This window comes from Patagioenas fasciata, chromosome 1 (assembly GCF_037038585.1).
Source record: "Patagioenas fasciata isolate bPatFas1 chromosome 1, bPatFas1.hap1, whole genome shotgun sequence".
In the NCBI taxonomy this organism is placed as follows: domain Eukaryota; kingdom Metazoa; phylum Chordata; class Aves; order Columbiformes; family Columbidae; genus Patagioenas; species Patagioenas fasciata.
In genome coordinates, this window is record NC_092520.1 from 21,959,724 (window position 1) to 21,982,748 (window position 23,025).

Here is a 23,025-nt window from a genome sequence, read left to right on the forward strand (position 1 = left end):
GCTCTGAAGAGAAGGGCATGCTACTAAGCACATGAATCTTTTTAAAAGTAGGCTAAAAATATAGTGCCTAAAAACATCCACTGACTTCTGAAATACAAATTATAAATCACAGGTATATCAAATCTCTCGTTCTAGCTACATGAACAATATTGCTGATAAAGCTCCAACAGCCTTGGAGGAAGTCGGTTCATTGACCCAACTCCACCAGCACCTCTGTAAAGAATGCTGTGTTATCAAAGCTTTCAGGCTAGTGCAGAGCTTCATCCACCCTAACAGGCATGGGACCATTTCAGTACAAGCGAAAAACCCAATGTGAAAGATAGAAGAAACTTTATGTTTTCATTTGAAGAAACAATTAGGAATAATTACAGAGACACAACTCTCATGCTGTTGATTCACCTCTCAGATGTCTGTAAGGACAGCTAAGGGCTGTGAAATTTCACTGCACAGTGAAGTGAGAAGTGCACTAGTGCCCTAGGGATGCTTATTACTCTTCAAGAACACTTTAAATACAGAAACTTTTGAAGTTTCAGAACTAGATTATTTTGGTTTGGAATTCACACATAATTGTTTTGCACTATCTGAAGTAGATATGCTGGAGATGACTGGATGGCCATATGGTATAAACTGCCATTGCTCCTTTGATTAAATTTTAGCTGTTACTTACACAACTGAAGATCTAACCCAGTGAGAAAAAGTAACTCATCTCCAGTCATACTTATGTGATAGAACCAGAAATAAAACTGCAACTTCTGACTCCAAATCACAGGTGAATTAACACTTCCTACAGGGTGCATCTACATTATCCTTGAGGACAACCTCAAAGCCAAATTCCCAACCTCCCACATTATCTAGATGCGGGAATGCCTTTGAGGCTTCCCTCAGAGTGATTCACCTGGTGAGCCAAGAACCAAAAATCTCCATTTCACTTAGATCTTAGGGTACTTATAAGGAAACCAGCCAAAACTGGGTCCTATGAAGAGCCATGGGGGAAAAAAAAAAAAAAACACAGACAAATAGCAATAAAAATTCAGGACCAAAGAGAGGCAAACCAAAGCTGTTTTCTCCTCATAAGTCATAAGGTCAAAGGCCTGCCATTGCAAGCACAGATAAATGGCAAACAGGGCTTTTCCCTGAAAGTTGAAACCTACTGGGGCTACATTCAAAGCTAGTGTTAACTAGAACGAGTTGTTCTGCAAGAACTGTGCAGACTGGTGCAGATTAGGGAAAGTCTGATGACATGCTCTGTGATAACAGTGAGCCAGACTTTGAGGAAATGCCAAAGGGTCTTGATTTTTCTGCCTAAAGGTGCTGTAGTTGAAGTTCTTATGAACCTTATGACTATCAAGGAGATTGTAAGCACTGCAGCAGAGAGTGGGAGTAAGAATCAGCAATACCTGGACTAACAACACCCATGCGATAAGACAGAAACTGGGTGTTCGCTTTTATCGGGATGGCAATCCAAACCATGTAGGAGGATGAATTTCGGTATTCAAAGCATCTCTCCTGACCACAGGACTGACCATTCTCATGAAACAATTTCCCAAATCCTTTAGAAGAGCGATGATCAGCACTTCTGACTAAAACTGGGGCATTGATTGACAACTACTGCTTCAGAGCTGACCTGCCACAGAAGACTCTGAAAAATTGTCTTCTATCTCTGTAAATCAGCAGCCCACCAGTGATCACCAGGACAGAGCTGCCCTAGTAGATGTGCATGATGAAAGCTTGCAACTGATGCTGCTGGTGTGGCATTTTTGACAGGATATCCAGTATCTGTGCCACACTTCAAAAGGCTGTGGTAGCACAAGCAGTGGTTGCATGGCCAGTGAGCGGGCTGCAATGATGGCACTGCATTTCCTATGATGAGTGAGTGCTGACCTCTTCTCTGAACCTCAGTTGGAGGTCCTATGGACTGAAGCAGAGGAAAGGTGACCTAAGAGGTACAGTGATGTGGTGCAGATAGTATGGATATAAAGCAATACAGTAAATTGTTTGATGTAGGCACAGCATGAATACATTGTTTGGCATGGGACAGGGGTTTGTATAACCGCTGTCAATAGTTTGATAGGTTTGATTGTTTCTTCCCCAAATAATTCTTCTTAAGATTTAGCTACATTTAAGAAACATCTCCAGAAAGTTCTAATTTCTGTCAGCTGACTTGTTCTTTTATGGCTTTGAACCAATAAAGCAATTTGGGCATGAATAGCAGCCCTGGGCTTTGTTCTGTTTCCCTGAAAATTCCTGAAATGGGATCTAACCTGCCCAACTTAAGCTTTGTCTAATTGTTGCCTGATCTTTAGGAGAAAAATGAAGTGACCTCTTCAACAGCTTGAGGTCCTCACATAGTAAAAAGAGAATGGTAAACCCACCAAATATTTCTCAAGAAAGATTCTTTCGAAATACAGAAAAGTTTAAGCAACAAATTAGGAAGACAGCATCTCCCTCTGCAGGGTGTCAGAGACACCTCTCTGGTTTCACACAGGAAAAACAAATACTTCTATAAAAGCTTTTTAGATACCTAAACAGTGAATATAAGCTGGATATCCAATTCCAGTAATTTCAGGTCAGATCCTACCCCAGTAATTTCAGTGATTAGAATCAAACATCTAGTGAGTAGTCTAATGGATTTTAATCAGACCACTTGTCCTTGAATGCTTTGCTGGATTAGTGACTACAAGAGGAAGCACGAGCTGATGATCAGAAGGTATAAGTGAAGTGTCATGTTACATAGACTCTAATTCTGGCTCTTGGTACTAGTTTGTTCTGGGCCTTGTACAAATCACAATATGTGCGTATTATTCTAATTTTATGTATGGAGAAAATATTATTATCAACCCATAAAAAAATACTGAATTATATAGACGTTATTATTACACACTTCTGAACAAATTTTGAGGAAGCTGTAGAATAGGAAAGAGTAGATATTTCAGGCTTCCAGCCTCCACAGTAAAAATGTAGTGTCATATATGCAAAATGCAATGCTTAAGCTTTAGAAGGTTGAATTGGTAATAATTAACCTTACTTCTCTTTTTCATATGTACAAAAGAAAGATCAAAGACCTCTAAAAGACCTTCAGGTCTTGCTTTTGCTTAAAATGCAGAGAACTAAAAGGTGCCTTCTGAGACCAGTATTGTTCTTAAAGAAAAGCACCTTTGAAACGAGAAGGGTTATTTCAGTTCTGTACAGCTCACCCGTAAATTATATTTCAACATAAGCCTTTCCAGTTTTACCATGAAAGCAACAAAGGGACTGTTATCAAAAAATCTTCCGCTGAGTAGGGGGAAGTTGTGTGTCAGAAGAGTGCAAATTAATGTTAAAACAGAAGGAAGTGTCCTGGATAATTTTATTTATAATAGATGGAAGTGAAAATTAGAGAAAGAGATAAATTTATGGTTTACAGATTTTTCCAGCAATATATTCCTGAAAGTTGGATTCATTACCTGCATGATACTCCTTTACACCTGCAACACCTCCAGCTCAATTACCAGAGCATCCCAAAAAAAGCCCGTCCGCATAGACAATCCAAACCAGTATTTAAAGTACGTCCGACTAGGAACAAAACTACATTATATCGCGCCCCTTATAAGGATCTCAAAGCTCTCTGCAAGTGTTAACTGCGGCCTAGGAAGCGCAGCGCTCCCCACTGGCTGGCGCTGCCCACAGTCCAGAAGGCTCCTGCAGCAGGAGCCGCTCAGCAGCGGCCGGAGGGCGGGCGGCCCCGGCGGCGGCAGCGCCCAGCGCGGCGGGCAGGGCCCGGGGCAGCGGCCGGGGACGGCTGTGCAGGCAGGGCCGGCGGTGCAGGCAGGGCCGGGCAGCTCCCAGGCTGCAAGCGCCGGACAGGGCCTGTGGCTGGCAGGGGGCCAGCGGAGAGAGGGAGGAGGATGCAGCCCGCAAACCGGGCATCGGACGAGGAATCTCAACGAGACACTTACTTTATCACTCCCGCACTCGACTATCCAGTACCCATTATCTGCTGATTGTTTACCTTTGTTTTTAATGCTCAAGGCAACCATGATTAGCATATTTCCTGTTCTTACTTTTGCCTTTTAAACTAGTTCTTAATTACTCAGTGTGCAAATATTTGCAGGAGTCTACCAATGGTACCGTAAGCTGACATGCTCATATCGCTTTTATCTGCACATGTGGTATATATACCCAAAGGATGGGGTATACATTTATGAGAACTTCTGTGATATCTTCAACATAGCTGATTATCCTAAAAGCCATCCTGCTTGATATTTGTATGTTTTATTAACAGCTAAAGTACAGAGGGCTGAATAAATCTCTGTGCCAAGAGCCAGCCTCTCCTCCAATCTGAGAAAATGAAATTCCATTGTACATTTCTTCTGCATTTCCTCTGTACCGAAACAGTGCAAGTCACAGCAGCATTGAGAATTCTACTGCTTTCCACAGCTGCGCAGGATCCTCCAACAATTCTTGAGTCTATGAACTGGAGCAGCACAGAGAATGTCTGTCAACATACTTTTAGCCCCTCCAAAATCCTCTCTCTGCTTGACAATGCAATGGTGACCACTTTGAATCTCCTCCACCTAAAAAATGCCCTTATACTAAAAAGCTTCTGAGAGTTACTTATGGCAGCTTTACAGCTCGTTTTCATAAAGGAAGCATGAGCCACAGATGAACAAGGCTCAAATAAAATGATTTGTAAAAGGCCACACAGTAAGTAGCAGGGAGGACGTGAATCAGGGACTAAGAACATGCTCTATTGTGCTTGATTTTGCCAGTGCAAAAAACCAATTCCAGTGCACAAAATACACCATATTCTCCTCTCAAAACCTCAATGCAGAGGCAAACAGAAGTAGTTTTCTGTCATGTATTACAGCTGCCTAGCAAACTGATCTACATGTCTGACTTCCAGAACTTTATGAAAAATCACAACTTCCTGTTGCAGATAAAATTATAAAGCATCTTTTAAAGAAAACCTTATAGCTACACTATCCTCCCTTCTTGGGAGAACATTTTAATGTAATGAAACCTTTGACGTGAGCCCTGGGTTTATTACAATGGACTAACCTGATTAGAAATCATGCAAACTCCTGTTGCTCTGGAGCTGTATTCCCCCACAGGCTGTATTATAGCTCTCTAACCAGTCCCACAGCATTGAATGATGTCATGGGATCTGCAGCTCTGCGAGATGAAAGGGATAAAGCGGAACCCGCTGGCACTGGGGAAAGCTTCCAACACACAATCCACAACACAGCTTGGGAACTCAAAAGCTACAGATCCAGCCACTCAACCCGGAGCGTTTCAGAATCGTGTGCTTTCTCCCAGCACAAGAAAGGAAAGTGGGAAAAAAAAAGGCTAGTGACCGATTTTTAACAAAAGAACTAGAGTACTGAAAGGCAGAATTTAAGAGTGTAACTACCTGCTGGAAAAGGAGCTTTTTTTAATTTTTTTTTTTCCTCTCCAAAGCACTGCCTTTGATGTATGGCAACTGATCACTGATCAGATTACAGGCATTTGGTCTCAGTGCTCGTCTGCCTTTGATCTGCACGGTTAATTTTATTTTCCCGGATTTGGAGTTTCGTCTGGGCTTGTGCTGACATACTCTTTTTTTTTTTTTTTTTTTTTTTTTAAGGAGGTAAAAGCATTTAACACAGAAGCTCTGGCAGTGTGAAATTAAGCTGCAGAAAGCCTGGGCGCTGGAAAACTTCATCAGACAACAGGTACTGGATTTTGTATGTTTTCACAGTTTTGTATTGCAAGATTTTAAGAAATTATAAAGTCCACATAAACAGTAATATCATTGTGTGTACAAGTTCAAAAAGATTATTTATAATTTATGCAGCATTTTATTTGCAACTCTTAGGCAGAATTATATTGAGAAAAGACAATTGAAAACTGAAGCAAATATATTTTTTCAATATTTTGGTGTTATATAAGACTTCAGTGTGCACTGCTCAGTCCTACTGCCTATAGTTTTGTAAAGTTATATTCTAATGTATTACATGACTTAGAAGAGTATTTATTTTCTAAGAAAAGACCATCCAGATTTCCTATACACTGTATACTTATTTGCTCTCAGTGCGTTTATTAAACTGTAACTTCTTCAGACACTTTTAATCCTAATAGTTCTATACTTGAGATAAAAAAGTCTCCTCTCCCACAAGTTGTTGTAACTTTATAAATATAACATCCTTATATACAAAAGAGAAATAGTTTTATTTCAGTATTAGAGAGATCATAGTTCAGCTAAGCCATATGAAAAGAAATCTTGATAATAAAAGTAACATTTTAATCTGATGATAGAAATTTCGTTTAAGGCTTTTAAAAAAAGATATTAAAGAAATCTTAAGCTTATCTAGACCAAACACCTAGTTCTGCTGAACTTCATGGGTGTTTTGCTCCTATTTCAGTTAAGAAATTTCCATTCACAGTATTTTGTATTCTGTTCCTGGTATTCATATTTCTGAACATGTACTGTGTTTAAGAAAATTTAAGACATCTACTCCAGAAATTCATTATAAAGGAACAATCATTAAAGTATACGGAATTATTCACTATGCATTTGCAGTTTCAAAGGGCCAAATTTTTGTGTGGGTTTGGGCCAAGTCCTTGAGTGTTCTGTGTCTGTAGCTGGAGTTAGTCTGTTAAAATAAGACTCAACCTTCTTCTGTAGGTTTTAAATATAATTTAGATTTTCAGAAGAACTTATAACCCATAATTGGGGCCAGACTTGTAAAGAAGTTCAACATTCCAGACGCTGAGCTCTTTGAAAATCTAGTCTTAATGGTGGATATTGAGTTCTTCTGAAATATTGACTTTAAATGTATATTATTACATCTAAATTTAAGTGCATATAAACTTAAGCACATCTGTTTATTAACAAATTGCAACTAAAATTCAGCATAACTGATCGCTGTTCAGCACTGTTCAGAAACTATTCTTCAAGAGGTTTATCAGTCCATAGGACCCTCAAGATGTTCATGTTTCAGTATGCACCACAGCAACATGCAAACCCAGATTTTAACAGTCTGCTTGCATCTGAGTAAGATTAAGTTATCAGCACTCCCAGATAAATGTAGTCAGCTTTCATTAGTCAGTCTGCAAACTTTGTTTTGTTTATATTTGTATATATAAATTTTAAATTTACTGAATATCAAGAGATAATATGCCAGACACAGATTAACTAGGCCTGACTTGGTATCATTTAGTTTTCTATACCACCAATTAATTCATATTCTGACTTAACAAGTCAATTACGTTATAAGGAAAGTAATTAGCACTGCATGAATAATCTGCGTATAGCTGTCAAGGAAGAATATTGTTTAAAGCATAGCCAAAGCAAAATTTAATACTTTGCCTAAAGTGGCAATAACGTACTGAAACTTTTTTTTTTTTTTAACCCTGAAAATATGGGTTTATTTATTAATTTCATACTTCACTACCTTTCCAATCATCTCTTGTTTGTTGCTAGTTGTCTAATATGTACATCTATTTTCTGAGGAAATTTTTTTCTAAACGATACTTCTGTCTTCTGTAAAGTAGAAAAAGAAGCAAATTTAAAAAATAACATAAGGACTCGTTTTCCTCCAAAGTCAAAATGGCTATGTGAGTCTAATACAATTAAACTATCACTATAAGGATCTGACCGATCATTTAAATGGATGAAGTTGCACATGGAAGTAATACTGGTTAATTAGATAGATTACACTTATGAGTAGGACTTACATATATCAATATTGCAATATTCGGCCCCTAGAAATGTATTTCAGAAACAAAGATTTTTTTCTTTTTGTAAAAATTCCGTAGGATTTTAGGTAATCTTCCCATTATTTAAGCACAGATAGGCATTAACTCATTTACACTAAAAAATGTATTTGTATGTGAGACTGAAATGAAAGAACAGTTGGACATATTTAACTATGGGGGGGAAGGATTTTCAGCATTTTTGTTATTTTAAATAGCAGTTCTCTGACAGTTTAGTCTCATTGATCTGACTTTTGAAGATTAAATAATAATAATTATTGGCACTTGTGGCTTTGCTTTTACAAAGTACTGTATAAACATTAATTAATCCCCAGGCTTGAGTCTTCAGAAATAAAAAGTTCACAATGCTTTTTCAAGCAAATCTGACTAGGAAACTCACAAGTATATAATCTTCATTTATTTATTAAAATAGCTTGAGCAATTTCTGATTATAAATAGAGCCATTTCCAAACAGTGTGTCTTAGATAACATCACCAACATATTTTAAGGTTTGTAATAGCTAAGACTATCAAAAGATACTGCAGTTATACTGACACCAGTTTCCAACAGCTGTCATAACAAGAGTAGATCTATCTCACAGTTGACTGGGGGAACTGTGTTAGCATTTGAGATATGGAGATAACAACTTCCTATTGCTGTACAATTTCTCCTTCCACATCAGATATGTCATGCAACTTAGTCTTATCAAAGGGATCAGCTGAAACTACTTTCCAAATATTTATTTTCTGCTTTCTCTACTGTAGTGAGAATCTCTATACTTGCATCTATACTGGTTGCTCTAACAGTTCACTTCTTCCATTTCCTTAGAGGAAACATCATGATTTAAAACAAAAGAAACCCTGCAATTTTCAACATCTTTCAATGATGAATGGAATTAACTCATCCATTTTACATTTACAGGAAGTCTTTCACATGCAACAACAGGGACTTAAACGTTCAAGTTTCAGTGTTACAGACTACATATTGGTCTTAATTCCTTGGCATAGTAATCCCCTGTCTGATGAGAAAGTCTTAATGTTTCTGTATATGGTAATCTTCAGTGTTTAGTCAACACTTCAGGAATTCTGGGATGTTTTAAAACACTTGTCTAACCATACTACTTTAAAATGACTCTCTGGAACAGACATGATGACTCCACTTAGAAAAACTCAGACAATACATCTCACTGGTGTCTACACAAAACAGATAACATTCAAAACAGTTGTCCGTAAATAGCGAGAGGATGCAGCCTGCCCAGTGCTGTGCAGCAGCTGCCATTCACAACAGATGCACTCCAATTGTGTTGTACTGTACCATTCCTCACTGAAATTCCAGCTTCTTGCAAAGCTCCTTCTGGCAAAGGTCCTGAAACAAAACTCTTGTTTGAAGGCCCTTTATGAGATAATTACATGAAAACCACCATGAATTCCAAGCTAGTTTTTTGTTTTGTTTTGTTTTTTAATTGAAAACAACTAATTTTGCAGCAACAATTTCTCTCTTCTCAGTCATCTTGCTGTATTTCAGTAAGCACTGCTTGTTTTTACAGAAGTCCACGTGGCTGGTGAACTCCAAAATGTTATCTCTGTGAGAAGCTCCCAAAAAGATTGTTTATTTTAAATGCTTTACTGCCAAGTATATCCATTACTTCATTCTCTTCAGGACATAACTCATTTCCGAGTATATCTATACAACTGTAGTCAAATCATTAACCTTTTCATTAGAAGTAAAGCTAATGAGTGAAATCCCTGCAGTAGCAGTTCTTTCACCAGTGTCTCCAAGATGGGTTTCACTAGTCCTGGAGCATCACTAACTTGAGAAGAGCTCTTAATTCATGTCACAGTAAGTAGCAGTAAAGTACACCCTTTCCAGTGATTACAAACAATTTATTCTCTGTGAAGGGCTGGATTTCTGAACTCGCATTTCGTATTGACACTATGCTCATAGCTGGGTAACTTGTTACCTGCAGAATGGAAAAATATTTCAGAATCTGAGATGGCAGGAAAAAAAGTTAAAGTACTTTGGAAAGAACTTTGCAGTGTGTTGTCGGAGGGCCTCCTTTGTGCTTTTGTGGTTGAACAGGCAGAAAGGACTTTGGCAAATTACAAGGACTCCTACACTCACCTTCTGAATGGCTGCAGAGGGTTTTTGCCCAGTACATTGATCTCATTAATGTTTATAAATATGTAAAGGGTGAGTGTCACAAGGATGGAGCCAGGCTCTTCTCGGTGACAACTGATGACAGGACAGGAGGCAATGGATACAAACTGGAACACAGGAGGTTCCGCTTATATATGAGAAGAAACTTCTTCTAGGTGAGGGTGACAGAGCACTGGAATAGGCTGCCCAGGGAGGTTGTGGAGTCTCCTTCTCTGGAGACAAAAACCTGCCTGGACACCTTCCTGTGTAACCTCATCTAGGTGTTCCTGCTCCGGCAGGGGGATTGGACTAGGTGATCTTTCCAGGTCCTTTCCAATCCCTGACATTCTGTGATTCCGTGTGATTTAACAACAGCTCGGCGCTAGCCAGCCAATGGCACTTCTAAGCCAGGGCTCACGCTGGGGGAGATCAGCCACACCAAAGCTGTAGCTCCACAGCCCAGGCTGCCTTTGGAGTAGGGCGACCCGCACCGCACCACCTCGATGCGCTCCCCAAGCCCCCGCCATCGAGCGCCTCATTCGTAGTCCACCCTGGTTTAACATCACCGTGCAAGGCACACCCCACCCCTCAGCACCAGGCACACATCTCCTGGCGGGGAGGAGACGGCACCGGGAGGCGGGCAGTCCCCACAGAAGAGGAGGCGGCAGAGGGGCCCCTTCCGCGCCTCGCGGCGGCGGCCGGTAACGGCCGGTAACGGCTTCTCCCCGCCACGGGGCACGTGGGCCGGGGGCCGCTGATTGGCTGCCTGTGGTCACCTGAGCCCGGCCCCCTCCGGCGCAGGAGGGCGGGGAGCGGCGCGGCGTTGCCGGGGTGACGGGGCGAGCCGGTGCGGGGCGGGAGCTGCTCGGTGCGGGCGGCTGGCAGGACGCGGCGCGGCAGGTGGGTGCGTGTGTGGGAGAGCTGGGTGGACACAGTCCCCTCGGCCCCGGAGAGCGCTTGGCCGATCTCCTCTGTCAGAGGGCCGCCGCCTCGCCCCCTTCCGCGGGCAACAGGGAGGCTCTGAAGTGAAGGTGCGCGGAGTGGCGCGGCCACGGGGGGGAAGCAGCGGCACCTCTGCTACCCGGGGCTGCGAGGAGCTTCCCTTCTCCATCCCCCGGGGTACCGGCCTGGCTGGGCGCTGACCCGAAAGTGCTGGGCGGCCGCAGCCCCACCGTGCGCCTGGCACCGGCCCGCTCTGCCTCCCCGTTGTGCGTAGGGCCCGCCGGGTGCGGGGGGAGCTGATGGGAATGAGCCTCCGAGAAAAGCACAGGCTGTGGGGCGAGGGGAGCCAGGCCAGAGGGGAGGGCTCCGCTGGCTCCCTTACTCCCTGAGATGGCTCCAGCTCCGCCGCTCTCCAGCCGCCCCCTCTGCCCCTAGGCGTCCTGCGGTGGGTGTGAAGGGCACGGCGCAGCGAAAGGGAGTCGTGTCTGATGTTGCTGGCTCTGCAGAGCTCGACAGCCTTATGAACTCCTCCGCGCTCCGGAGTGCGACGAACAAAAAGCCCTGAAAGCTGGGCTTTCGTGTTCACAAGCTCTTCTCGTGTCTACTGCGTGAATAAGTTTGCTTCAGACGGTTTTGGAGCTGGAGTTGAAGGAGCAGGAGCTAGTAACTTTTTCTCTTGGCTGGTAAGAGGTCGAAAAGCCCCAGTTACGGTTCTGTTGAAAAACGTTTGGTTGTTTGACTGCCTTTCCTGATGTCTGTTTCCGTTAATCTGTCCTTGGACAGAAAGCTTTACCTGATGTTCATGAAAAATCTTGATACTCAGTACCTGTTTACTGCCTTTATACTTACAACTACTTTAAATGAATGCTTTTATCAAATTAAGAAAGGGGTCCAGTAGCACTTAATATGAGTAAAAGTGTCACATTGATTCAATTCGTAGGTTTATTAATCTGATAGGTTTGTTAACTACTGCATAATGTCTTTAAAACACACCTTCCCCATCATGTGTAAAACTGGTTAGGGATGCTACCTGGAAGCTTTTTACCATGTAAGCAAAGAGGTTGTTCTTTTTTAGAAGTAGACTTCATAGTTAGTTCAGTAAGCTGTTTAAATTGTCAGTTAAAGAGGCAATAAATTACTTTTTTTCAGTTTCCACAACTTGCAGTTGCAATCCTAATAACAGAGAATGCTGAGAAAAGTAACTCTTGTCTGTGCTTTTTAAGACATTGCATGCTATCCAAAACCACCAAAGGGTGGCTGGATAAATGTAACGCATTGGCATTGCACCATCGCAATAGTTAATGTGTTAACCAGCCCAGTGCTTTATAATTTAAGATTTTTAAAAATTACATTGCAAAAAAACTATTAGTATACTTCGATATAGATGAAATCTGAATGTAATAACGGCATTCTCATTTTATTGTATTATTCACATATCTAAGTGCAAACATGTACAAATGCAGCTCTGCACTGAGGTTTCATCTAGCACAGTACTGTCTGCTAGAACATGAGATGCATGAGATGTACTAAGCAGAAGGAGCAACATATTTTTATCACAACTTTGATGTTGAAGCACAGAATTGTTCATTATTTATGTGAGTAGTCTCATCAGTTTCAAGGGGATTAGGAGTTCTGTGAATCACAGTTTCTAATTCTCTAGAAAGCTTTGTTTAAGTGTAGGAAAAATGTCACCACATTGCACCTTTGTTATGATATTTCACTCTAATGATGGTCTGGATATGGTGAAGAACATAAATGATAAAACTATTTTCCATAGTTTTACCAGCATGGATTTGGAACATTGTTTGTAAGTAGCAAAACAGAATGGATTATGTAGCTCATTCTCAAGTTTTGCAGATTATACTCTTTTTGAGACGCTGGGATATAATGCGTTCTGTAAATGCTGTATATGATAGTGAAGACACTGTAGAGATGCTGCTTTGGGATGTTAAATTACCACCATTATTCATGTAAAATCAGGTACTTCAGCTAATATAATTCAAAGCATATGGTACTCACAAAGAGCAGAACTATTTCCTGACTTTGTGTAAATCTCCTTTCTCTTCTCCCTCAGCCCCTAAAATAGATGTATTTGTTTTCTATCACTGATGATATCGCAACTTTAATCTTCTGTCTTTACAAAACTAAAATAAATTCATAGCTGCCTAATTTGCACAATTTCATTAATGGCAACTTCTGAAAAATACAGATTTATTCAACACGATATGTAATGTGATGAATGATTCCTAGCTGACAGTATTTCTTTTCCCCACATGGGACTTCTCAGAGCAATTGGAGCAAATGTGTTCTGACAAGACCTCGTTTACTGCAGAAATGGGAAGAGTACAAGGGTTGTGATCAGGGTGTAAAGGGAAGGTGTTCTAGAATATGAGACAGAATAACAAAGTGTAGGTCTGTAGCACAAGTTCTTGTCCCTAACTTGTTCCCTTTGTTTTTATCATTGCAGCAGCACAAATACTTTCCCCTCTCTTGTTTCTTGCCCATGGGGCACTGACTCTGCCAAAGCCATCTGCCACTCCTTGTCACTTTATTGCATGCAGTTGACAGCTGCAGGTGGGAAACAGGGCAGTTAGAAGGGAGCTGAGATCCTGTTCGTTGGATACCAGAGACCTCTGTTGGCAAGATTAGATGGTTATACTTTCATCCCTCTTTTTTATCCAGAACTGCTCAGAGTAGTCTTTGCAGGTGTTATAGGGAGCATGAAAAGAGGTCATCAGGTATGAATGTCAAATAAAATATGGGAAAATTAAAAGATCTAGGGAAGTTAAGTGAACTTGAAGTTGGGACCCTTCATCTCTTCTAAAGTTTCCCTTGGATGATGTTGACTTCAAAGTTTTGATGCTAACATGTATGAGAAACCTGCAGGTAGGCCATAACTTAATGATGCCGCATGGAGTCTTGAGGTGATGTGTCTTTCATGGTTAAACTTTAGTTTTTGGAGAAAAGGAAGAAATATTTTTCTGACAGATTGACTTTGAAATAGAATGATCACTACTGCTCAGTCAAGCAAGTAAACATAGGAGTAAATTTTGGAGGTCGGTGGATTCGAGGATCCTGGAAGGCTGGAAGTTCTTATTTCCAAGGTACATTTATTGTCAGGTTGGTGCAGAAGTAATTGCAGGTTTGAACTGTGAATTTTAAATCATTGTAACTAGGCTCAAACACTTCTTTATTAGTCAAAATTGGAACCATTACAATCAACACATTTTTGTCAATGAGAAATAACTTTGTTTATTCCTGTAGCATAAAAATCTGTGTTTGTGATTTGGTGAAATCTTGGAAAGCATTTGCTGCATCCTGCTGGTTGTGGAAGCATTTTCGCTGCAAAAAGTTGTTGAGATGCTCGAAGAAGTGGTAGTCAGTAGGTGCATGAGGCGAAACTTCACAGGCCAATTCCTTCAACTTTTGAAGCGGTGGTTCTGTGACATGCAGTCAGCTGTTGTTGTGGAGAACTGTTGACTGGTGCTGGCAGCAGGCGGTGCAGTTTTTGGTGCATCTCATCGATTTACTGAGCACACTTCTCAGACATAATGGTTTGGCCAGGATTCAGAAAGCTGTAGTGGATCAGAGCGGCAACAGGCTACCAAACAGTGAACGAGACCTTTTTTTGGTGCAAGTTTGGCTTTGGGAAGTGCTTTGGAGGTTCTTCTCAGTCCAGCCACTGAGCTGGTCATTGCCGGTTGTTGCATAAAATCTGCTTTTTGTTGCACATCACAATCTGATCAAGCAATAGTTCGTTGTTGTGCAGAATAAAAGAAGATGACACTTCAAAACCACAATTTTTTTTTTATTTTCAATCAGCTCATGAGGCGCTCACTTATCCACCTTTTTCACCTTTCAAATTTGCTTCAATTGCTGAATGACTGTAGAATGGCTGACACTGAGTTCTTCGGCAGCTTCTTGTGTAGTTGTAAGAGGATCAACTTTGACGATTGCTCTCGTTTGGCCATTGTCAGCTTCCAATGACTGACCACTACACTACTCCTCTTCAAGGCTCTCATCCCCTTGAAGAAACTTCTTGAACCACCACTGCAGTGTACATTTGTTAGTAGTTCCTGGGCCAAATGCGTTGTTGATGTTGCGAGTTATCTCCACTGCTTTATTTCAAACTTGTCTGATATCATATCCATAGTCTAAAATAAACATAAAATAAACAGCAAGTAATAAGTCATTAGCAAAAAAGCATAAAGTGAGAAAAGTGCATTAAAATGATTTATAACATCACATTTATTTCAGAATGTATTCCAATATCAAATGGCAAATTTCAACAGTGCAAAACCCACAGTTTCTTTTGCACCAACCTAATACATGTTCCTAATTTATTGTTTGGTATTGCCCTCTGTATACATATGTATAGTAGACCCCCCACAACCTTAAAACTATGCAACCACATTTCTTAATGGCAGTTCTGTGTCTTGAGTTCAGGACATCGCCAATGATGACGGCTTTCCCCCAAGTATTTTGAGCACATGTATTACTGTTAACCTAAAAAGATGCATTTGGAATGATGTACTGAGCTTAAAGAATGTGTCCATAGTTGTTTTTCATTGAATAAAATTAAGGATAACTGACCTCAGCATTGCAAATATCAGTATCTGGACAAGAACAAATAATATCTAACTATATTGAACTTATATTTGGTCACACATAGTTTAGAGGCAAAAACTTCTTCTGGTTAATTCTTGAATGCATATGAGGTGAATGGCTGGTGTCCAGCAGGCATCAGTGTAATGCCTCTTGATTTCAAGAGAGAACAAATTTGCCCAGTGGCAACCTATTATTAAGTGCTGCAGTGTCTGCTTTTTAAGCAGGGCTTTTAACCAAACTGGAGACAGAAACAGGAAGCAAGCAGCTGGCACAGTTATGTCTCCTTTGGGACCTGCTTTCAATATAATGAGTTACTGATGTGCCTTAACCCATTTGCATTATTTTTATCAAAATGTTGTCATGAAAAGAAACATTTTCTTTTTTGCTCTCTTAACAATGTTTCTTTTTTATTGTACATCAGTTAATTTCTTTCTTGGATGTTAGAGCCAGTATCTAGTCTTTGTTTGTTTGTTTTTTGGTAGGAACTGGGACAATAAGCACGATGACTGCATGATACAATACCACAGGCATTCATACAGGTCTCCTGAAATGATTTGAATATGTTTTAGTGCTACTAAATCTACTGAAGTGCACTGAAACTTAAGGCCCATAGACCTGCAAGCTTATTTTGGAAGGTTTGATGATTATAAAATACAGATTATCTAGGGGATATCTCATATCATAGACTTAGAGATTGTATCATACACATAATGGTCAGTCAACAAATTTGAAGGTCAGTAAGATGTGTAGATGAGTTGGAAAAGTCCATGATAGTTTGTTGCTACTTCTAAAACACTTGAGTTTGGAAATTTACTCTGGATTTTGGAACTCGTGATGTTTGAAGGTATAGGATTTGACAGGAGTGTTATAAAGGCAGATTTGCTTTTAAATATAAAATATTTCACAGGTGAAATAAAATTTTCACACCTAAGTCAACAAAATGTGTTTTAGTACAGCATGCTTCTCTGCATGCTTTCTATTTTCTAAAAGTCTTGGAGGTACTTGCTGTAGGAAGATCGTCTTATATACAGATATGACAACTCCAAAACCAAAATACAAGGTGTCAGCATGACCAGTAACATTTTGAAAACTGCTTGTTATTCTGTACTACCTTCTACTACCGGCTACTGAATCTACTGGCCAGATGGTTGGGCTATTCTTTATTTTCTTTATTTTTCTATACTTCAGGTGATCTGTTCAGAAAAAAATACAGACTGTTTAGATTATGCCACAATTTACAGCTCACCAATATTGTTTGTATTGATAATTCCACATGAAACTTGACATAAAATAGACAATTATTACAATATTCAGTTTCTTTTTGATATGTCACACATCTATTTTCAGAAGCAAAAGTAAATCCTAAAGTTTAAAATGAAACATACTTTTAACCTTCTAAAGAATCCTATTTTTTTGTGGTGTTGTATGGAAGTTCATAATTACATTAGAACTGTGCTATGTTTTATTTATTTAATGATAATATTATTAAGGAATGTAATTACTGTGAAGTCATACAGCTTAGAATAATCACTTGACATTCAGTTCTAAGCAACTCAGTTGCACTTACAGCTTTATTTCACTTGCACACTTGTGTAAAGTTTTGCCTCCTATAGCAACTAAGAAACCATATAAAGTATTTAATTTTTTCCACTGCATGCCATTATATGAAAGCAAGAAGTCAATGTTTTTTTTTTTCTCCAAAATTATTTTTGTTTCAGCATGGTTCTTCTGAGTTCCCTTAACGGTATTTTTATTGTCTCTGTCCACTCTTTGGTCTTTGCTATTATTAATATTAGAAATGGTTTTGTTCTTACATACCTAAACATTTTTTTTCAGCATTACCACTTTCAGCTTCTCATTCCAACTTTGTGCAGTTAGTAACTTCTAAAACTTGTTGACTCTCCCATTCCATTTTTCCATTTTTTCTACAATACTTTTTTAAAGCAAATTGTTGTATTTGGGTCATCCAGAATTCTTTCTGAGATTGCCCATTTCATGTTACTCTTCTAATTTTTTTTTTTTAACTCAGACTTGAAAAAGCAACCTATGTCAAATACTCTATCTGTATGTCTTTCAGTTTCTTGATGATATGTCTTCTTTTTTAAACATGTTGACATGCATATAATCTGACAATTGTCATTGTCCCATAGACCATTGCCATTACTAAGTGAGAAATAACCATAAAAATGTAATCTTGACTTTCCTATAGAGTGCTGCCTGACACATCTCTTTGTATGTTCTGTTCTACCTAGCAGACTTTAGCTCTTTTTACACTTCAAAATACAATTTATCTTAAAAGATATTAATGGTGACACTGAAATGTCCTTTCTTCTTGTAATTTGAAATCATTAGTAAGGGTATTCATGCAGTAAAATCTGAAATTATGTGTTAGTTGTAGTTTATGCTCATTCTGGTTGTGTATTTTTTGAAGTGTATTGTGCTTGTTATAGTTCCATATTGTAAAGCATTTTGCAACTGTTATTAATAGTTTTCTATACGACTTTCCTTATGTTTTAGATTCTATTGTTTCATTTGTCCATCTCTCCTACTCTTAAATGATAAAATTACTTATTTTGTCTTTTAAAACAGTGTAGTTAAACATCAGTCCTTAAGCTCTGAAATAGACCAAAAATGTTTTAAGCATTGTTTTTCATATCCAGCTGAAAGCAATGGCACTATATTACTGTCATATAAGGTATGCAAATTAGGATCAAATTCAAATAGCATCTTATTTAAGCTGGATTCTTTTCTTTTTATTGTTGCTATATAATTTGGATTTCTGGACTAAAAGTTACACTTGCATTTCCAGGTAACTGACAAAACTAAAATGTAAGAAACCAGAAGCAAACACAAAGAGTCAAATAAGCAAAAGGAAAGTAAGCAGAGAAAAAAATATTCTGTTGGCTCAGCACAATATTCTTAATGACTTTGGGGGTACAGATTTAATATTAAAAAAACCCCTAATCCCAAATTAGATCTTCCTTTCCATGACAGTTTTGAATAGTTCCCCTTGTTAGTTTTTTTTTTTTTTTCCCTGTCATTTGTTTGTTACTACTTCTTAAAAAATAACTAAGCTAGGCCATATGGACTCTTCTTTCTTGTTTTTCTGAGATTATGATAAAAATTGTCTGACCTAGGATGTGATTGGGTTTTGCAGTTTAAAATGTCTTCTATAATAGCCTTTGCCTACCAGATCATAAACAATCATGTTAACACATCTTTAGAAGTTAATATCTCTTAGATAAGTGGTAGATACAGATCCTGTATATGCCTCCAGTTCATTGCAAAATGAACTAGGTTATTTTAGCCATTAGGTAAACTCATTCTGCTCCACATAGCAACATAGAAGGAATGGTCTGTGATCAGTTAAGTCGTGGCTGATACGTGGCATATTTGAAGAAACTGATTTTTGTCTGTTGATCAGGTACTTAGTTGGGCATCTAACACACAAGAAAGAGATGTTAGGGATGTTTGACTTTAGACTTACAAAAGTTTGTGTTCTCTAGTCTAGATAGCAGTCTCTTCTTTTGAGAATTAAGGCTATAGAGACTTCATGTATATTGCCTTATCTTCTAAAAAAGGACATGATTTTCAAAGCATATGTTTGTTGTTAAGCTTCCAAGAACCTATCTGAAATATTTTAATGGCATTAACAGGTTTTGACATGGTGAATGACATGGATGTGACTTTTGTGATTTAAACAATGTTGTGAAATATAATGATTTTTTTCCTTTTTTTTCTTTTTTTTTTTTTTCCTAGGGAGACAGAAATGGATGCTAAAGTATTACAAGGAGAAGATAAACTGAAGATGTTCATAATTTTATTAGCATATTTGGTAAGATTGTTTTTTAGTTTTTGTTATTTTTTCTCCCAGAATGAATGTTGAAAAAAGAATTTTGGATACAGGAATGGTGTCTTTAGTTTTAAACATTCCTGCTAACACTAAAAGTCTTAAACATATATATGCAGACAATTGCATATGTATTTTATCAATTTTAAAGTTAGTTTGGTCAAATGATGTCTATAATTTCTTACTGCTCTTCGCATCCAATTAAAAATTTTTACCTTGTGAGCCTCTTCATAGAAGAAGGGCTGGACTAGGACAGGAAATATAGTTTAATATAGTGCTGTGAAGGTGGTACTGCCTCACTTCAGAGGGATGACAGGAGTTGCTGCCAGTTTGCAGTGACCATCTTTTAGTACAGTATGCTATATACATAGTTTAGAAGTTTGGAATATTCAGTTTATTGACAGAACATGGCATAGCACACAATTACATTGCTCCTAAGTGTACTTTAATTCTGGTTTGCAGAGACAAGCTCTAGAACAGGGGTGTCAAACTCGTTTTTCACCGAGGGCCACATCAGCCTCACGGTTGCCTTCAGAGGACTGAATGTAATTTTAGGACTGGATAAATGTATGAGTAGTTACCCTTTGAAGGCAACCGTGAGGCTGATGTGGCCCTCGGTGAAAAATGAGTTTGACACCTGTGATCTAGAACTAAGGGTAATTAACGCTTCACAGCTGTCAGAAAGGCTTTGGTCCTTCTGAAAAAGTTAATATACAAGTAAGAATTTAGTGTCAGTTGTGGAAACCACTTTCTGTGGTGAAAACCTATATACAGAACCTGAGGGAATGGCAGAAAAATGTGCCAGGGAAAGTTTATGTTGGACATTAGGAAAAGGTTCTTCTCCCAGAGGGTGGTGGAGCACTGGAACAGGCTCCCCAGGGAGGTGTCTCAGCCCCAAGCCTGACAGTGTTCATTCAAGAAGACACTGGACAACACCCTCAGACACATGGTGTGAACTGCGGGGTTGTCATGTGCAGGGTCGGGAGTTGGACTTGATGATGTTTGTGGGTCCCTTCCAACTCAGGACATTCTATGATTCTGTGCAGTCATTTAATTTAAAATTCTATTGAGGGAGCTCGCAGGGCTTGCAAATGCTCCTGGGTAGGATTCCGGTGATTATACTGAGACTCTGCATGGCTGATATTACTGTTTATGGTATTTCTTATAACCTTAGTTTCTGGTTTGGTCAGATAATGTACTTCAATGCCTTTGAAGGCACAAATTAGATTCTCTCTCATTTGTCCCATTAAATATAAAGTGATAGTGAAATTAAGAATATCCAGTATTCATACAGGTTTGGGATATTTTTTAAGTTTCCAAAAGATTAGAGCAACCTTTTAAAATCTTTAAATATTTCTGTTTAAAGGGCTAGATTTTATCTTATTCATTCAATTGTAATAGGATCATTAAAAAAAAAAATTAAAATCTGAAAGAGATGAAACAAGGCAATAGTATGTGATGTGGCATAGCTTACTCTCATGAAAATTGTAGCTTTATTTAACAGTCATGTGCATCTTTCATAATGACAAGTAAGGTGAGGAACCTAAAGTCAAGTTCAAACATTGTCTTGAAATTCCACAAGTGCCAAATATCAAACAGGCCTTCTAAAAATTGTAAAATTATGGCAAGACCTTCAGTATTAAGAACCTTTAAAATTCAGGCCACTTATCCATATTTGGAGATAGATTTTTAATTTTCATTGCCATATTTTAATCTTTAGATAATGCAGGAAGTTATTTTTAAGATAGAAACAAATTTATTTCTCAGATTTAAAGTTTATATAAATTACATGTTAATCACAGATAATTATATTTAGTGAGTTTACTTTTTTTTTTTTTTTTTTTTTAAGTTAAATAGGGTTATTTGTGAGACTGGAGATTGCAGAGAGCAAGAATTTAGGGACCACACTGGAAACTGTATCCTCTGCAAACAGTGTGGACCTGGAATGGAGCTCTCAAAGGTAAGCAAAGCATGCTTTGCGTTGTTTCCAGTAAGTGCATTTATGTATGTGGTTAGAATAATAAAAATATGTATTTATGTTGAAATATTTTAAAATTATTTTTGGTGTTTGAACCTTTTACAGTTTTTCAAGTACCTTGTTTTATGGTTCCCTTAGTAAAAAATACTCAGTTCAGAAAATGGTGATGCCCTTAATAAAGTAGGCAGTAACATTAGAGATCTGGTTATAGGATCTCAAATTAAAATTCATTTTTTTACATGTGAGTTAGTGCTACCAAGGGATAAAAAACTCCAGGGAATTAAGACTGGATAACCTGACTGTGTAGAGGAGAGTACAAAAAATGAATTTCAAACTAGACTTTGGTACAGACCACTGAAATGGGTGTGAGTTGATTTTCACAATGCTGACTTTCAGAATCAGTTCTGGAGTTTAGGTGAAATTGCTGCTATAGACAGTGTTTAAATATTTTCTGTACAACAACTTGTCCTAACAGAACGGTTTATAATAAAAATAAGGGCAGAAGCAGGTTAATACAGAATAGGATTCAAGTGAGATCTGAGATATTTTCTTACAACAGCTGGAAGACAGGTGATTGTTCTGTTTTCACTAGTTCACTTAGTGTTGGGAAGCTAGATTCAAGTGAGGCTAAATTTCTTTATTTTATGGCTTATTGAACATGTTATAAGCCTTAGCCATATCTTTATGCAGTGTAAAGTAATTGGGAAGGTTGAGGCCAGAAAAATACAAGGTAATATGTAAAAAGCACAGAAGAAGTCCTTGTTAATATCATGGAGAGGGAAATATTTTTATTGTGAGTGTCATGTGAATGTTTTTTCTTTTACAACAACTGTGCCTCTTCCAATAGAAAATCCCCACAAAAGTTTTGGGATTAGCAGGTTTTTTAGGAGTACAAAAATGAATCAACAGAGATGAGCAGTGACTGAGGTTATGGACTGGGATTCAGTAAAACTAGAAAGTTAACTTGACGAATTTCCAGCAAAATTCCAAGTCTGAATGCCAGTCATGAGGGCAGTCTTAGTTGCTTGCAGCACAGAGAAAGTAGATGCTATGTATAAGCAAGGACTGAGAACAACAAAGGAAGATACAGCTGAAACAAGAGGGAGGGGTATGGTGGGATCCACTAACTTGATCCCTGGAGGTGAGAGGGATCACAGCATGAGTTCTGTGTCATGGGGAGACTGGATGTTTTGGGGAAGCAGGTATGTCATGGTAGGGGTGTGAAGATGGTCAGACAAAAACAAGAGGGTGCAAGCTGGTGTCATGAAAGGCGAGCAGACTTTTTGAGTCTCGTGCATAAGCGTAAGATGCTTTTCTCAGCATCCAGCTGCTATACCTGCGTCTTTCCCATTGTATAAAACTGCGGCCCAGATATAACTGTGCAGTTTGATCAATACCTGATAGGTGGGGCAATAAAGCATGAGAGAAGTAGCGGCCCTGCCCAGTGCCTTGGCACATGGTAGGGCAAACTGCTTTCTACTCTTACTGCAAAAGGGATGATAAAAGTAGAATTTAGAGTGATATTTAGGAGTGAAATTTAATTTTCAGGGTTGCTTTCGTAAGCAAGTATGTTATATAGCTCTACAGAAGAATTTGAAATTTTATTTTTGAAATTTTTTTTACATGAGATGTTACTAAGTGTGATGTTTATGTGTGTTTAAAAAACAGGCAAGAAGCTTTCAGCTTCATGGCTTTGTATTACTATATTTAGCTCTGAAAAAAACACAAGTGTTCTGGTTTGTGGGTGGTTTGAAGAGATTTACTGAAATTGAGTGACACATTTTCCATAACTCTCCAT

General features: G+C 38.7%; 1 protein-coding gene across 4 annotated transcripts in view; it reads left to right on the forward strand.

Annotated features, from left to right (window-relative positions):
* Window positions 1-5,172: 5,172 nt before the first annotated feature.
* Window positions 5,173-23,025, forward strand: part of TNFRSF19 (TNF receptor superfamily member 19) — a 63,967-nt gene continuing 46,114 nt past the window's right edge. Inside the window, exons 1-4 of one of the 4 annotated variants that reach the window (XM_065830763.2) lie at window positions 5,173-5,324; window positions 5,603-5,690; window positions 19,159-19,234; window positions 21,099-21,209. In XM_065830763.2, coding sequence (XP_065686835.2) covers window positions 19,169-19,234; window positions 21,099-21,209 — 177 coding nt within the window. In that variant the 5' untranslated portion in view covers window positions 5,173-5,324; window positions 5,603-5,690; window positions 19,159-19,168. The other 3 variants (XM_065830782.2, XM_065830800.2, XM_065830772.2) reach the window with 3 other exon arrangements.